The sequence below is a fragment of the Alosa alosa genome, chromosome 17 (genome assembly GCF_017589495.1).
Source record: "Alosa alosa isolate M-15738 ecotype Scorff River chromosome 17, AALO_Geno_1.1, whole genome shotgun sequence".
Lineage (NCBI taxonomy): Eukaryota > Metazoa > Chordata > Actinopteri > Clupeiformes > Clupeidae > Alosa > Alosa alosa.
Window position 1 is genome coordinate 24,055,836 of NC_063205.1, and position 17,571 is coordinate 24,073,406.

The window sequence follows — 17,571 nt, forward strand, 5'->3', positions numbered from 1 at the left end:
ACATAAAAATTAACAGTAAAATTAATAGTTTAAAGTAACGTCAAATAAATGTCAAAAAAATAACAATAATAATGGCAAAGATAGCAAGTCTTAAAATTAGCAATAACTTTAACAGATAAGAAAAAAAAACATGACTCGGTAAATACAAAGTATGTATTTTGAAGAAAAGAATACATGTATTTTAAAAGAATGAATTTGAAAGGAAAATATTAAAAGTACTGAATGCTAGTTCTCCTTCTAGACTGCACCAGGCTTACCGGTATGGGCAGCCGTTCCTCTGAAAGATAGTCACGCTGACACTGCAATGCTGACAGTGCAGAACTGAGGATCAACATCCTGCCATATCCAACTAATTGCTTTTTACAGTCCTCTAGTGGTCCACTCTGTGTGTGCCATGAAAACAACCTCAGTGGCCGTAGTCCTAGCTGGCTCCATTGATGAGAAATATAGTGGCTTGGACTGTGTAATAATAATCAATGCCAATCGCCACAGTGCCCCAGAAGCATGAAACCTGAACCTTATCAATAACATTAGGATTGCACTAATTTATGCAAATGTGGCAGAGCAGGCTACAAAAAAAGTCACCCTTTTTGGCCCTTCCAAAAAAACAAAAAAAAACAAAAAAAACAGACACAATGTCACAAATGATCTCAGAATTCATGTCTGTATACTTTTAATCAATCACAAATCAGTTAGTCAAAAAAAAAAAAACTTTTACAGGCAAAGTTATGGACTGTTCATCCACCATGTGACTGTTTGCCTCGCGAGATGATACAATCTTAAGTGCAAATCTGAATGAACCGTTACTCTCCACAGATCAGTGGCATCCACTGAATAGACAATCTCAAAGTGTCCATGAAGAAACAAGCACTGGACTACGTCGATGACAGAGGAATGGTTTCTCATGACAACATTCGCTAGGACACAATCTACTCCATACCACAGGCGTTAGCGGTCTGTACAGGTCTCTCCCTCTCTCACACAAACATGCACACACACACACACATTCATTCTCTCCCTCACACACAAGTAAACACACAAACTAAATACACATACATACGCATGCATGCATGCAGACACACACTCACACACACTCATTTATTCACACACATATACACACACACAAATTGTGTGCATTATGTCTGAGTAAACTGAGGCAGTAACACTTCCAAGCAGTCTGTTTTACAGGCAGCGAATTGTAATCGCAAAAATATAGCCCCGCCTCCATAATATTTAAAGGGGGGGGTGTGGGGGTCAGAGAGATACCAAGGATTGTGCTAGTGCCCCCCCCCCTTCACTCACTCACAGAATTAGCTGTATCAAAGAGGCTCCTTCTGAAGCACACACGATACACATCTTTTAAGACAGACTGAGAAAAACATAAAGATTAAAACATAATGGCAAAATGAAAGCAGCAGGTTTAAAATGTGATTCTAGAGATGTGCAGACTAGCTGTTAGTCATCTTAAAAGGGAGAATCCTTCAAGACTAATGTCTTTTTTTGAGGCAGATTATAATGTGTTTTTTTGTTTTGTTTTGTTTTTAAAAGCCATACATACGTGTGTATGTGTATTACAATTCAGCATGACTTTCTAGCAAATGCCCTTATTGTTTTAGAAAACCGATATGAAAAGGCCAATGCACTTCTCAAGGTATCAAGTATAACGTACACAATAAACAAAGCTACATAATATAAAGTGGGGCTGATGATTTGTAGGGGAGAGTGTAGATTGCCAGCATAACCTATCATATTTTTAAGACTCATTTACATAGACCCAAGTTGTGTCCCTTAGTGTAGATAATATACTGAAAGGGAGTTAGCTTCAACGGAAGGCTGAGGGGAGGTGGTCTCACTGAGACAGCTTGATGGTGATAGGCTGAAGAGGTCAGTCGCTGAAAGATGATTCGCTGCCTGAGCTGTCATCATCTTGCTCTTCCACTGTTTTTTTGTTGTCCCCATCGGGTACTGGGGCATTGGGTGTGCTGAGTAAGGAGAAAGGTCAAAAGGTCATTGGGTGTGCTGAGTAGGGAGAAAGGTCAAAAGGTCATTGGGTGTTCTGAGTAGGGAGAAAGGCCAAAAGGTCATTGGGTGTTCTGAGTAGGGAGAAAGGTCAAAAGGTCATTGGGTGTGCTGAGTAGGGAGAAAGGTCAAAAGGTCATTGGGTGTGCTGAGTAGGGAGAAAGGTCAAAAGGTCATTGGGTGTGCTGAGTAGGGAGAAAGGTCAAAAGGTCATTGGGAGTGCTGATTAAGGAGAAAGGTCAAAAGGTCATTGGGAGTGTTGCGTAAGGAGAAAGGTCAAAAGGTCATTGAAATAAGATGACATAAAGAAGGGGGAGATATTTAGTCTAGTTAGTGTCGTTACTCCAAAATTAGTAAGAGATATCTATCACTCTGTTCATCCAAAAAAAAAACTCATATTCAGTGACATGGAGGAACAAGAAAGGGGAAGAGAAAAAGAAAAGAGAGAGAAATGAGAAACAGAGGGAGACAAAGACTACAAGGAAGAGAAAAAGAAAAGAGAGAAATGAGAAACAGAGGGAGACAAAGACTACAAGGAAGAGAAAAAGAAAAGAGAGAGAAATGAGAAACAGAGGGAGACAAAGACTACAAGGAAGAGAAAAAGAAAAGAGAGAGAAATGAGAAACAGAGGGAGACAAAGACTACAAGGAAGAGAAAAAGAAAAGAGAGAAATGAGAAACAGAGGGAGACAAAGACTACAAGGAAGAGAAAAAGAAGGCAACAGTGTGTGTGTATATGTGTGTGTGATGTCAGTGTTAACAACAACAAAAAACTCACTCAAGCAGATTGGGGTCCAGTCCTTCCAAAACCATCTTATTCTTTATGGCCATTACAGGAACACCCTGCGGAAGATAAAAGACAATCAAATACAAAAACACATGCGATACATAAACAAGTCAAGTCAAGTCAAGTCAGATTTATTTTTAAAGCGCATTTAACATGCACATAGTGCAACCCAAAGCGGTCCACAAACAAGACACATAACAACAAGACAAAAGATGCGGATGGAGGGGTAATTCGCCAGCGTACCCATGACATCAAGACATGACAAATACATTTAAAAATAACAAATACAAAAATGCCGGACGGATGGTGAGTCGCCAGCGCACCCGTGACACCAAGACATACAAGACAGACAACAAAACAAATAAAAAAAGAAAATATATAAGGGGGAAAAGTGATGTTAAAATTAGTCCAATTTCCAAACCAGCTGAAAATGTCCAAGGTCAATGATGATCCGTGAAAACTGCGCCGTGAAAAAAACCTGTGTCTTCACAACCGATGCAATGCCAACAAAGTTCTTTAGTAACTGACTGAATTCACTGGCAGTCTGGAGATAACGTTAATGTTAAAAGCTAGGCCTTGTAGACTGCAGTCTGGAGATGACTGGAAGCACAGTCCAAAGTACTGGTCGTGTAGATCCGCAATTCGGTGGACTTAACAGCGACTGTTTGTTGCTCCGTGAGATTGCAGCTCTTCACCGTTAACATTAGTCTGCAGTTGGAAGGCAGCTCACAGGTCAGCAACAGCTCGGCGGCCACGGCAGATCTTTCGCAGTGTCCAGCCTAGGTCCAGCTGTCCCGAGAGATCCCACGGCCAGACATTGAAGTGCACTGTTCACGGATGGATGGAAGGATGTCAGAGGCCCAGTTAGTCTGCAGTTGGCATGGCAGCTTGCAGGTCAGCAACAGCTCGGTGGCCTAACGGCAGATCTTTTAGAGTAGCCTAGGGTCCAGCTGTCCCGAGATCCCCTCGACCAGACAGTGAAGTGCTGCACCGCTCACGGATGGATGGAAGGATGTCCGATGCCCAGCTAGGGCAAAAGCTAGCCATAGCAAGCTCCCAATGGACAAAGGTCAACGACATCAGCTGACTTAGAAGCAGTAAAAAGGACTAAGAATAACACGAAAACTATCAAAAATAGCGTAAATAAATAGGGAAAACATTTAACTAAACAAACCAATACAAAAAATAAACATGACATTACATAAAATTATGATGCCAGACGGAGCGGCGTGCGTCGCCAGCGTCCCCGTAACCTAACAATCAACACTTGTCAATCAATCAATCAATCAATTTTTAGAGTGCAAAATTACCATGCATCATGGCACATACTTCACAAAATGACAAATCAAATAATGCAGCAATACCGTAATTTTCCAACTTTTAGCCGTGGCTTATACATTGATTTTGCTAAATTTCTTCAGCAATTAGGTTAAGACACGGGGGCAGTTAATTATGGTATTAATATGGTTTTGTGTTTTTAACTTGCATAAAACACTGTCCTGCGGCCTATACACAAAACTCTTGTCTAAAAATAATGTCCGCTGAAACAACTTGTGTGCTGGTTAACCACAGCAACAGGATGTGGTCAACTAAAGGCGTTTTGCTTTCTATACTCCTGATGCCTCATTTATGATAAACATTATCATACTTCGACTTCTGAATTCAAACAACACGGATGGACAAATGAAACTGACGTCTTCATTCATGCATGCAAAGGGAGTATAAACTAGGCTTAATACAGCGCACATACCACTTGAACCATTTTCAGGTAGCGTGCGTAGCGTGGGTCCTTGGCCACGGTCATGGCGTTCGACTCCACACTCTCCACCTTCGGCTCAGCGGCCGGCTCTGGCGTTTGATGAAGAGGCTGTAGCAGACAAACAGCAACAACTTCTCTTGAGTTGCAAAGCATGTGAATACAATAACTCATAAAACAATAACTCATAAAACATCTGTTCATCTGCACTACTTACTGAGATGATATAGTTTGGAGTTTCATACTGTGCAGTGTGCATGGATATATGTGTATGTATGTGTGTGTGTGTGTGTGTGAGAGAGAGAGAGTGTGTGTGTGTGTGTGTGTGTGAGAAAGAGAGAGGGGGGGGGGCAGCATCATATATTTTGAATTTTATGTTGGAGAGGTTGCATTGAGCAGTTTTCATTCCGGTGTGTTTAGGCATTATTTAGCTGAAGCTCTTTTCCAGCAACTAATAATGGAGGCTATTTACTGGCTATTTACCTGGAGCAACTCAGGGTTAAGTGCCATGCTGAGAATTTCTAGCATTACACTTGGAGCTCCAACTCCACTAGACCACCACCGCCCATAATAATGGAATCTTTTATAGGTGATGATGAACCAGTCAGTGATTCCAACAATTAAGAAATTAGACTGGAGTTGAATAAGGACGTTTTCAGACCTATAGTTTGGTTATTTGATCCGCAGCAGGTAATAAATTGGTACAATGTTGCAAACAAACTTTGGTCCGGTTCGGTTTCACACACATAATGTTTCTAGGCGGACCAAACTGCGTGGAAATTGAGCAGACAGCTCCCTCAGGTGTTTCTTCCGGCAATTCCGATGTAGGCTACACACTGGAGTGACAGTTTTGCGGGGCGATCTTGGCTCATTGTTTGCATTTGCCAATTGTGGAGTTTGGAAACTAGTCGTGACTGCAGCTAGAAAATAATCTGATTTACTCAGCCGACCATACATGTATGAAACATTGTTTGTATCTCCTCACACATCCACATTTCACGTTATTAGGACCAATCGTGCATGGCATTTATTTCGAAAGTGAATAGGAAATGAAATGTACCTAATTTTAATGATCTTAACTCCCATAATTCACTACAACTAGACCGTTGGACCTGATGGCTTTCTCACCAGCAGGACCGCACCAGAGTTCATTAGATGGTGCTGACCGAGACCACCTGTTTTTGGAGGTCTCGGACCGATCAATTTGGTGTGCACCTGAGTGTGATTGTTGCATTCCAACCAACACAAAACAAGCCGAAACAAGGGCTCAAACGCACTCGAGTTCGATTAAAACGAACTAAAGTCTGTTGGTGTGAAAACACCCTTAGACTCCTCTGTAAGGCACAATACAGGCCTTGGGAGACAGTTAAGGCCACTGGTTTGCGGTATGAAACTATCTGTCACTCATACTGTAGTTTCATGAAATGGGGAAGAATGGGGGGAGAATGACATAAGGCAGAAGTGATACTTGAGCGTGCGTTGCGCGTTTACCTCTGCAGGTGCTGGTGGTGGAGCGGCAGGTGTGCCTGTGTGACCAGTGGCGGAGGCAGAGGGGGCCACTGGTCCGTTGGCTTCAGTAGCTGCCGGTCTCTCAGCCCCTCCCTCCACCCTTACATCTTCCAGTCCAGGAATAGAGGACAGCTAAAACACACACACACACACACACACACACACACACAGACACAGAGAGACACACAGAGAGAGAGAGAGAGAGAGAGAGAGAGAGAGAGAGAGAGAGAGAGAGAGAGAGAGAGAGAGAGAGAGAGGCACACACACGTCACTGTGTTCACATTGATATATGTAATGCAAAGCAAAAGTCAAAGAAAAGATGTCTGGTAGTTGTTTACCTTTGCTTCCAAAATGCTGAGAGTGGTTTCGATTTGCTGTATTCGTAGAGATATGGTGGCTAGTTTCTATTGGGTACAAAAAAAACTTGTTAATTCTAAACAAGACTTGCACACTTCATTCGCCTGGGAGAACCAAAATGAAACTGTTAGCAAATTGAAGCGGTCTGATGTCATCCAGGCTAACACTTCATTCTATTAGGAGTTTTTCATAATCTCACCTCCTCGCAAACCGTTGAAAATCGGTTTAGGAACCGAACGGTGTGAACGACGAACTGGTTCAAATAGGCAACAATTCTCCTTTGCTGTATAGCAGGAACCTGTTGACCAACCAATGCAACAAAAACTGTGAAAACAGTGCAAACACGATAGAAGCAATACCCAAAAGCTATCCAGGGCAGCGACAGAGTCAATTTCAGAAACACCACACCTTCAAAAAGCTTTTTTTTTTTTTTAAATATGTGCATTTACTTATATATACCAGGTAACCATACATGATTAAACCATTGGTACTTCTGGTACAGTAAACTGATTGCAATACAGATTACTATGCAGCAGCTGATAACTGACGTTAGCCACTAAGCTAACCTTTGTCAAATCTACTCCAGAGCCAACTATGGGCAGTCCATCCTCGTCCATGTTTCGCTTTGCTCTTCCAGTTCTTTTTCCACGTTGCTATTCTTATCCACAATGTAATACTACGTTATCAACGGGTTAATATCAGCTATCATTTAGGTACAATTTCATTTCTTCTTACAGCAGCTTTCCTTTTTTTTCAAGTTTAGTTTCATGTGACCACGGTGTGACACATCTAAAAAAAAATCCCTTTTGGGACTTCAAAATAAAGGATTGTATAATATTATTTCCATTTAGATAGAGTATGTTTCATGGGGAAAATATGTAAATTAATTTTATTTTAATGCTATTTCAAATATATTATGGTATCTACTTTAAAACATTTACTATCATTTAGTGGTTTAGTCCATTTGTTAAATCTGTAATGCATGCACATCCTTTTATTTTGAAAATACAGGAAGTACTCTCATATTTACCATCCGAGTAGAAAAAGTTATGTGTTTGTTCATGAAAGACGTAGCATAGAGTGGATCGAGCGAGTATATAATGAATTTAATAATAGCATTTCATAGTTTAAAATATTTAAAAGAATTCATTAACATGGTGCTTAGCGATCATATTGCTATTTGACAGCATCGGAACACAATAAGTTTGAGTTTTTTCTCTACACACGGTATGAAATAGTTGACGTACTCACTCTCGCAGTGTGTACATAAGATTCAAACCCAAAATTTAGCGGTCGCCACCTGTGGGATTGGCTTTCCATATTTAGCGTTATGGGAGAGCAGGCCTTGCGTGTGTAAGTGTATTTGTAATGTATTTTCTCATTTGGGTTCTATGGAAGGTTTATCCTGGAAAAGGTGTAGCTAACGGTCAGCTGAAACTAATGCGGCTAACAAGTTAGCAGGCTTGCTGTCACCATGCTGTAGGGTTAGGTGGCGTTGAACTTAATAATGCTGATACGTTTGTTTAGAGTAATGGTATGCGTTAATGTAGTCCTCCTGAAAGACACAACGTTAATGTATAGCTTGTGTGTGTGTGTGTGTGTGTGTGTGTGTGTGTTGTTTTTTAGATTGGCCTGTGGGGACGTGGAAGGAAGAATTAATGCTTTATTCAACCGCGTGAGGACCATTCAGAAGAAGAGCGGGCAGTTTGATGTAACTTAAGTTGCTGTCGTTGGCAGTTTGAGATCTCCTTTTTCAGTCGATTCTGCCGATATGCTACATATATGTCGTTATGTTAACAGCACAATGTCCTTCCCCTTAGTTGCTGCTCTGCGTTGGAGATTTCTTTGGTTCGTCTGCAGAGGCTCAAGCAGAGTGGGAGGAGTATAAATCGGGAGCGAAGAAAGGTAAATTACTGGAGTTAGACCTGGCCAGAATCTTGCTCCTCTCTTCACTTTCTTCAATTATGTTGGTGTCTTGACACTCCTGAATTTCAGCTAATTTACTGCAGTTATTAATCTAATCTCATTTATCTTTATATCTTTGTGTTAGCCCCCATTCACACTTATGTGCTTGGGGCTGCAAGCTATGACACGGTCAAGTATTTCCCCAGTGCAGATGGATGTGAGTTGGCTGAGAACATCATCTATCTGGGTGAGCTTTGAGCAACTTTAAAACATTCCACTCAGAACCTGAACATTGGTGCTTTTCCTATAGCACAGGAAGTCTTTGCATCATGGCCCTCCTCTTGTTCGTTCTCCCAGGCCGCAGGGGGATCTTCACCGGCGCGTCTGGGCTCCAGATCGCCTACGTGAGCGGGCGGGAAGCCCGGCAGGAGCCTGCGCCGTCACACTGCTTCTCCCCCAAAGATCTGTCCGCCCTGGTCGAGCCCCTGGTGTGCAGCTCCAAGTTTAAAGGGGTGGACATCCTGCTCACGTCCCAGTGGCCTCATGGTGTCTGGCAGTATGGCAACAACCCTGTAAGAAAAGTTTGAGGCCTGCTTGGATTCCTAGGCTTTATTTATCATAGCAGAACTCCTTCCCTTTTCAACATAGGATTTCAGTTTAGGACAACAGGGCCCTGTAAGAAATGTTTGAATCCCACATGTATTCCTAGGCTTTATTTATTAAATGGCTATGTGGGAGAAGGAGAAGCCATGTTCCTATAGAATGGCATAGTTAGTTTGAGGTTATTTCATTTTATCTAAGTTTATATAGTTCCCAAAGAATGTAAAATTAGTTTGAGGTTTTAATTTGTTATTCATTCACTTTCATAAATCATACCTCAGAGTCTGGAAAGTATAAGGCTTAAAGATTGTGAACAATTAAAGTACTTCTGGATGTTTTGATTGCCACATAACTTCATGTTCAGAAATGTAGCAATTAAAGCCTATACAAATGACCACAAAGCAAACACAATCATGATGCATCTTCCAAACTGAAAGGATCCTACAGTTTGTTTGTCTGTCTACATTACTTGCACTGATAGACATGCTTATCCAGCTCTCACTCCATGCGTCTGGCTCCTTTTCAGGAAGTGGATCCAAGGTATTGTGGAGTGTCCTCTATCGCCAGCCTTGCGTACCAGCTGAAGCCACGCTATCACTTCGCAGGTGTGGAGGGAGTCAACTACGAGAGGCTGCCTTACAGGTGAGTCACACCTGATCCTGTTAGATGACAAAGATGAGATCATGGCAGTGTTGCTAAATAATTATTATTATGTAATGTGATGTATTTTAGTTACATTTCATACTGTGATTTGACAAATTGCATATTACGATGTAAAAATCTCAACCTCACAACTCCCATGCTATCCTCCTTGTAACGTCTATGTGTTTTATATAGACGGTGCTTGATGTGGTAATGCATTTTTGTCTATAATTATTGACCCATAAGTATTGCTTGTACCTTTTGGATTCTGTTTAGGAACCACCTAGTCCTTCAGGAGAATGCTCAGCACGTTAGTCGGTTCATTGCACTCGCTACAGTCAACAATCCTGCCAAGAAGAAGGTGAGTTTTCTTAACCCTGTCTTCTTGCCCACTGATCGTGCGGTCCAAGTAATGGCTTTCTTATTTATACCTGTGTGTGTGCGTGTGTTTTCCCTTTCCAGTATCTATATGCTTTCAACATCGTTCCCATGAAGAACATGGACCCTGCAGAACTAGTTAAACAACCCCAGGACGTCACAGAGAATCCCTACAGAAGACCTGTCAAGGATGGACAGAAACCTATCCATGCAGCTGAGGTGTGTGTGTGTGTGTGTGTCTGTCTGTGTGTCTGTCTGTGTCTCTCGTCTATTCTCTATTGAAGTTCTATTCTCTAGATCTCTAGTCTATTCTCTATTCTTTTTTTAATTCTCTATCTCTAATAAGTCTATTCTCTTCTGAGATATTTTGAAATTAATGTTGTTGAAATCTGCTAATATTTTGTTCAGTTTAGTATATATACTAAATGTGATGTTGAGCTCATTGGTTTCTACTGTGTGTGTGCCGCTCTAAAGGAGGAGCCAGCGTCTCAGTATTTCTTTGACCTGAAAAAGAAGCCACAGTATCAGCACCACCGTCAGCACCAGGGGCATCGGGGGAACCATGGCAACCAGGGGGGCAGGGGTATCAAGGACAGGGGCAGGGGTATCCGGGTCAGGGGCACCAGGGGGGGCAGGGGCAGGAGCTGGGCAGGAAGAGGCAGTCGGATGGAGACAGCTTTCCAGATAGACAGCACCACCAGCAGCCCAAACAGCCACGCAAGCCCCGTAAGTGTCTGTCTGTCTGTCTGTCTGTCTGTCTGTCTGTCTGTCTGTCTGTCTGTCTGTCATTCCATCCATTGAGCATCCTGCTGGTTTCTCGTCCCTCTGTGTCCGCAGCTCAGCCTACCGGGCCCTGCTGGTTCTGTCTGGCCAGTCCAGAGGTGGAGAAGCACCTGGTTGTCAGCATCGGAACACACGTGAGTTAAAGTGTGTGTGTGGGGGGTGGGGGGGGGGGGGAGGGGTGCACGCACGCACGCACGCACGCACGCGGGTCACACAGGTCACACAGCGCACATTAACATAAGATGCCCCAGCAAGCCTAGCCTGTTGAAATAGAATTCTAGTCTTACCATTGACGAAAAGGCTTAAAATGAACTGCAACAGTCTTTGAAACTACAGTCCTTCTGTCACTGATCCATAGCCTATGCAACATCAACGTTAATTGGGGCAACTCAAATCTCTCGTTCAATTGAAGGAAATCCTCTCCTTCAATTGAACGAGACTGCCTTATAACGGTAGTCTTTACCACAGTATGCACCGCAAATAGGCCTGCCTCCACATACTAGGCCTACACTTAATTCTCTTTGTTTTCTTTGATCTTAATCTCCCGATAGGCTAACAACTTTTAACAACACCCAAGTCTGAAATGCGCATGCATTGTCACGGAATACATAAAGAAATCTTGCACACAGGAGACACTCGCAGACCAGGGGCCTATTGCACAAAAGCAGAATTAAGACATCCGGGATAAGTTATTGAGCTGCGCTCAATGAATCCAAAACAAGAGCGTACAGGCTTAATTGGTTGCACAACGAGCAAGCCAGGATGAGCAGACTCGGATTCATCAAGCCAGGTGAAACCTATCCTGGATAAGTGCGCACTCATGGCTCCCTCAAATAGACCCCGCCACCGATCACAGATTCACTGATTCACCATGGCAACTAGAGCGGCTTCATTGCTTCTTCTACGGTGTGAAGTAGGTAGCGATAGCCTTTTCACAACAGCAACAAACAGCAACACCTCTGTTTAGGATAATATTACAACTAGTTCCGCGACCACCACGCGCAAAATGGTTAGGCACTCCTGTGACGTCACATTGTCGCATGACAGGTCGGGAATGGCGAGTATGTAAAAGTGAATTAATGATCATAAACATTTAAATAATGACAGTGGGTCTAGTTATATGTGATAACAATGTGTAGTGGGCAGTGGAATAACTATTGGTTTCCGTTTGTGGTGACTGCTGCCTGAGATAAGGGATGAGATTAAATAGATCCTGGAAGCTCCACAGAATAAATTACCATGGTAACTTATACCATAACATATCCTGCTGCCCCCTATCCTGCTTTTGTGCAACTGGATCACGGATAAATTGAGCCAGGATAACCAAGATATCCCGGCTTAATCCCTTATCCTAGTTTTGTGCAATAGGCCTCTGTTGGTTACCCAACATAATAAGCTATTTCACATGTAAAGTGGCCAATGCGTATCGCCCCCATGTGTCTGAACCCGAACCGAAACTGAGTATAATTTCTAAATATTTATCCGAACCCGACCTGACCTGTCGGGTCCCGTCGGGCTCGGGTCGGGTAGCCACACTCTAGCCTGCGCATGTTGGTCTCCTGACGTGTGTGTGTGTGTGAGTGTACGTAGATCTCCTAAGGGGAGTGTGTGTGTGTGTGTGTGTGTGTGTGTGCGCGTGTGCTCGTGTAGGTCTTTTAATGTGCATGTGCTTATGTGTACATGAATGTTTTATTATGCATCATTTTAGTTTGTAGTACAGATCCATGCTATATTTTCACTATTGACTTAAACTATTTCAAATCTCCTCGTCACTGTCCAACTTGAATCGTGTGTGTCTGTGTGTGTGTCCGTCCTCCCTCCCCCAGTGTTATCTGGCCCTGGCCAAAGGCTGTCTGACCCCGGACCACCTGCTCGTGCTGCCCATTGGCCACTACCAGTCGGTGGTGGAGCTGGCGTCCGAGGTGGTGGAGGAGCTGGACAAGTACAAGAGCGCCGTGCGCAAGTTCTACAAGAGCCTCGGCAAACGCTGTGTGCTCTTCGAGAGGAACTACCGCAGCCAGCACCTCCAGCTACAGGTTCTGTGTGTGTGTGTGGGAGTAGTAGGCTCTGTGGTGTGTGTGTGTGTGTGTGTGTGTATGGGAGTAGTAGGCTATGTGGTGTGTGTGTGTAGGATGGCAAGATGGGGTGGGTTTGGTAGAGGTCATTTTTTCGTATCATTTTTAATTTCTTAATCAAAACATTTAGTTGTTACTATTTACATCTATTGCAGACACATTCAGTTCTGTAAAAACTGATGATACAATTATAGCAAGGTGTGAAAAGGCACAATTACATGTATCAGTAAAGAGTGGGGCCACCACGTGTGTGTGTGTGTGGACATGGCAGTAGTTTCTGTGGCAGGTGTGTGTGGGAGTAGTAGTCTCTGTGGTGTGTGTGTGTGTGTGTGTTTGTGTAGGAGTATTCTCCGTGGTGTGTGTGTTTGTGTAGCAGTATTCTCCGTGTCTGCTTGTGTGTGGTAGTAGTCTTTGTGGAAGCTGTGTGTGTGTGTAGTAGTAGTGGTCTCTATGGAAACTGTGTGTGTGAGTGAGTAGTAGCCTCTGTGGAAGCTGGCCCACAGGACTGGCCTGCCCAGACCCCAGGTCAGCCCCGCCACTCCACACACAGCAGCGGAGGGAGAGTCCGGCACAGTCTTGAGACCCCAGCTGTGTCCGCACGCCTGCTCTCTCCCACACCATCAGTCATCAGTTTAAGTCTGAGCAGGACAGGCCGTGTGTGTGTGTGTGTGTGTGTGTGTGTGTGTGTGTGTGTGTGTGTGTGTGTGTGTCGATGCTTTGTCCTGTCGTGACGAGAAGTGTGGTCTGAGGGCCTTCGTGTCCCGATGATGGTGAAAACCACGCTATACAGATTGTGTCCTCATGTCAGGTGTTTTTGTTTTTTTGTTTGTGTGTGTGTTTGTAATCTGGGTTCTTATTTTGACTGCCTGCAGTGGTCATTAGATACAGTCTTCAAAGAAAGAGAGTTGTGACCTTCACACATTCTTCACAAGTGATCAGAAATATCTGGTCAAACATATTGATTGGCAAGGGGGGTTGTCTGAGATCATTTTGAAAACTGAAATTTAATTGGAGGGTTTGGGCATGTATAAAGTCCTGGTACAGAAACCCATTTCCCCCAGTGGTCCTGCTTGTGCTTACAGTACATGAACAGCAGATGGCGCTGAAGATGCATGGAATCTCTGCTCTTGCTGTAGCACAAAACCCCTTTCACCCATAACAAAGTTTTATTGTATTGTAAGTTCACGGCTGTAATGACTGACCCCCACCCTCTTTACTCTTCTCACACACACACACACACACACACACACACACACACACACACACACACACAAACAAACACAGGCAGTCCCAGTGCCGCTGGATAAATGTGCTACGGAGGACCTGAAAGAAGCCTTCATGGTGCAGGCACAAGAGCAGCAAATTGAGCTCATGGAAATTCCAGAACACACAGATCTGAAGCAGGTACGCCACACAGCCAATCACAGGTCACAGTGCTGAGAGCACCAGAGCTCCGTCAGCCAATCACAAGCTTTCTCTCAGGCTTGTTCCCACTTCTGCTTCTGGTGAGAGAATGACTCACATGGATGGTGTTGGTGGTTGGTGGTCCTTCCTGTGACCTTTACTACTAATTATTTCCCAATATAACATGAGTATGACGTGCCTGTGAGATCCATCTAAGAAGACGTGATCAGTGGGCCGATGAGATGTTGAAATGTTTCTCTGTGGGAAAAAAAATATTTCCAGAGTTGGTCAAAACATGAGGAGTGGAAATTCATACAAATGTGTCTTGTGTTTATAAAGCTATTAAGCAATTTTATTGGAATATGAGGACAAAAATAACCAACGCCACCAAGCTAGCCTCTTGTCTAGCGTGGTGGGGTTTTGTTTTTTTTGTTGTTGGTGTTTTAGAACTTTTTTTTCTGTTGACAGTCATTCAGTTTTCTAACTTTTTTTTGGCCTTGCTAAGATTGCTCCTCCTGGGACTCCGTACTTCTATGTGGAGCTGGACTCAGGAGAGAAGCTCTTCTACAGGATAAAGAAGAACTTCCCCCTGCAGTTCGGACGGTAGGCAGCAAGAGGCTCTTATATCCCCACATATATGTACTCTGTAACCAGTTCACTCTAGAGCTAACGTGTGTGTGTGTGTGTGTGTGTGTGTGTGTTTCAGAGAGGTGTTGGCCAGTGAGGCGGTGTTGAACATCCCAACGCGGGCCGACTGGAAGGACTGTAAATACACACGCGAAGAAGAGGAGGAGCTGACCAAACAGGTCTGTGTGTGTTCTGATCAAACCGGTCATGGGTGTGTGTTCTGATCAAACAGGTCGTGTGTGTGTGATCTGATGAAACTGGTCCTATGTGTGAGAGTGAGATATCTGACCAAGCAGATCTGCTGTCAGTTTGAGGCCTTTGACTTCCCTATGAGGGGGGGACTGACTCACTGACCGTCGAACTGACCAATCGGTGACCAATTAACTCTAACGTTAATCATAACATTTCCTTGTGTCTGTGTCTCTGTCTGTCTGTCTGTGTGTATGCGTGTGTGTCTGTCTTGACCAAGCAGGTCCGCGGTCAGTTCCAGCCGTTTGACTTTACCATGGAGGACTGACCGCACTTACTGCCCACCATCTTACGACACGGACTCCACCCACTTCGCTCACCGCCCTCACTTCCTCTCCAAACAGGAACCTGGAGGTCTCCTCTGAAAAAGACTCTTTTCTATTTTTTACTATAGAGGATTGACCAGTCCAGCACACACACTGACCTCTGACAAGTCTCTTCCCTCAGTGTTGATCTCTGAAAGAGACTATTGCCTGGCCCCACCCTCAGGTCCTCCCTGCCCTCTGGAGTTTTACTTTACTCTTCATCAGCTTGGGGTGACTTCCTTATTTTTTTTTCTCATTTTTTTTTTTCTGTGGGGGTGGTATTCATGCTCTGTGTTTCCTGTCTTTCTCCCATCGCCATCTATCTAAATTGATTCTTCACTGTCCTCGATTAAAAGACTATTAGCGTAGAGGATTGACCGACACACACAAGACGGACCTTCCTCTCCATAATCCCCCCCCCTTATGACACCTCTGTTCCCCATGTCCTGCCATTCTCATGCATCTTAAATTGACCCTTTCTTTGAGGAAAGAAAAAGTAGTTTTAGTACTACATGAAAATTGACAACACCACTCTTGATGATTTAAGCACTTCTGATTTTTAGGACACTCAATTAGAAAAAGGCTCTGTTCTGTGCTTCAGTTAAATGGTTACACATTTGTGGTTCCACCTGCTGTGCGTGTGCGTGTACGTGTGCGTGTGTCAGGACAGGGAAGCACTTTGGATAAACTTCTGAAGTTTGCTTACAAAAAGGACCCCAAAACTGCCCATATAAGGAAATCCTGGTGCCATCTTTGCCCATATAAGGAGATCCAGATCTCATTATTTGGGCGGAGATGGCAGCTTTGGGTCATTTTTGTAGGTGAATTTCAGGCAGGTCCTTAAGGCTGTTTTAGGCTTTAGATAATCGACTGGAATGGCTGACACCTGAACTGCACAGGATCTGTTTGTGGTTCCTGTCCCTGAAATGAAAGTCTTATCTTTCTGTTTCTCTTTCTCACTCTTATTGTTTTTTTAATTTTTCTTTGTTTGTTTGTTCGTCTGTTGAATGGGAGAAAATAAGGGAGGTTAAATGAGGATGATTGGAATCTGGTACTTTCAACTTCAGAGTTTCCTGTTTTACAGTGTGTAGGCTACAAGGTCAAAAGGTCAAATAAAGCACTGTTTGGGTGGGTGGATCGGGGGCATTAAGATGGAGTAGAGTTGCCCTGTCCTTCAACACAGCTGGGTGGGTAGGTGGGGGCATTAAAATGGAGTGGAGTTGCCCTGTCTTTCAACACAGCAGTTTGTCTGAAGAAAGCGGTTTGCCTAAAAATAATTGTAGTCACTGATGTCATTACAAATTTAGCCACTGATTGATTGGCTGTTTATTTTTTATTAAATTTAAATATTTTTTGTCATTTTCTATTCTAGACACAATTGTTTTTATTGGTCTTTTCTTGGTTTTAAACTTATTTTTGAGGTGTGGACATTCACATCATTTTTTTTGTTGTTGTTTGGTAAGACTGTAAGGGTTTTGTACATTTTCTTCATCATTAAAATACCCCTTTGAATGTACTTGTCATATTGTTCTGCTTTAACTAGATTGGAAGGATGGAGATAAGTGGTAGTGTGTATTAATAACCAGTCTGTACATCTGCACTTTCACTTGGTATTTTAGAATTCCATGGTATTCTACAACTTTCACATACAGTAATGTCCTGTGTATTAGCCGCATTGTGCACAAACCGCAGGACAGTGTTTTATCCAAGTTAAAAAAACAAAACCATATTAACAGTCCCCGTGTATTGACCTCATAGCTGAAGAAACTTTGCAAAATTAATGTATAAACCTCGGCTAATAGTTAGGCACTTACGGTACAGTAAGCGATGACTCAAAAGAGGATCATTATGCAAGTCAAGTCTGTTTTCCTGGCAATTTTCTGTCATGTTTCTTCACTTGGATGAGGTCTCACTTCTGTACTCTCTTTCGACCAATGTACTAGCCACAAGCTATTAGAAATCCATCCTACTGTAAGGAAGATACTTTTTTTTCTTTTCAATCCAGACACGATCAAATAGTCTATACCAGATGCCGTATAGGACATTCAAGACTTACTCATGGCTTTCTATTGAGTGGCGAAGATCCTCCATCTTGCCAATTTTGCAAAACACCCGTCAGTGAGACATTTTGATCTGTTGCCCTGCCTTGAAAACTAAAAGACAACAGTTTTGTCAT

The 17,571-nt window shown here is 43.2% G+C and overlaps 2 protein-coding genes across 3 annotated transcripts; one reads left to right on the top strand and one right to left on the bottom strand.

Annotated features, from left to right (window-relative positions):
- Positions 1–656: 656 nt before the first annotated feature.
- washc3 (WASH complex subunit 3) lies at positions 657–7,201 on the bottom strand. The gene is made up of 7 exons (XM_048268244.1): positions 6,994–7,201; positions 6,627–6,725; positions 6,409–6,474; positions 6,053–6,202; positions 4,556–4,672; positions 2,797–2,861; positions 657–1,982 (listed from the first exon to the last, which is right to left on the bottom strand). The coding sequence occupies exons 1-7, from the start codon at positions 7,042–7,044 to the stop codon at positions 1,886–1,888; spliced, it is 645 nt and encodes a 214-aa protein (XP_048124201.1). The 5' UTR covers positions 7,045–7,201; the 3' UTR covers positions 657–1,885.
- A 302-nt stretch (positions 7,202–7,503) lies between these two features.
- cwf19l1 (CWF19 like cell cycle control factor 1) lies at positions 7,504–16,911 on the top strand. 2 transcript variants are annotated; one of them, XM_048268246.1, is made up of 17 exons: positions 7,504–7,780; positions 8,054–8,138; positions 8,248–8,332; positions 8,478–8,579; positions 8,690–8,904; positions 9,459–9,574; positions 9,851–9,935; positions 10,037–10,171; positions 10,430–10,473; positions 10,526–10,535; positions 10,579–10,678; positions 10,790–10,869; positions 12,562–12,771; positions 14,095–14,214; positions 14,720–14,817; positions 14,921–15,020; positions 15,314–16,911. In XM_048268246.1, the coding sequence occupies exons 1-17, from the start codon at positions 7,758–7,760 to the stop codon at positions 15,356–15,358; spliced, it is 1,653 nt and encodes a 550-aa protein (XP_048124203.1). In that variant the 5' UTR covers positions 7,504–7,757; the 3' UTR covers positions 15,359–16,911. The 2 variants fall into 2 exon arrangements, with proteins under 2 accessions (XP_048124203.1, XP_048124202.1); XM_048268245.1 differs by lacking the exon at positions 10,526–10,535 and having other exon boundaries at positions 10,427–10,470; positions 10,599–10,678.
- Positions 16,912–17,571: the final 660 nt, after the last annotated feature.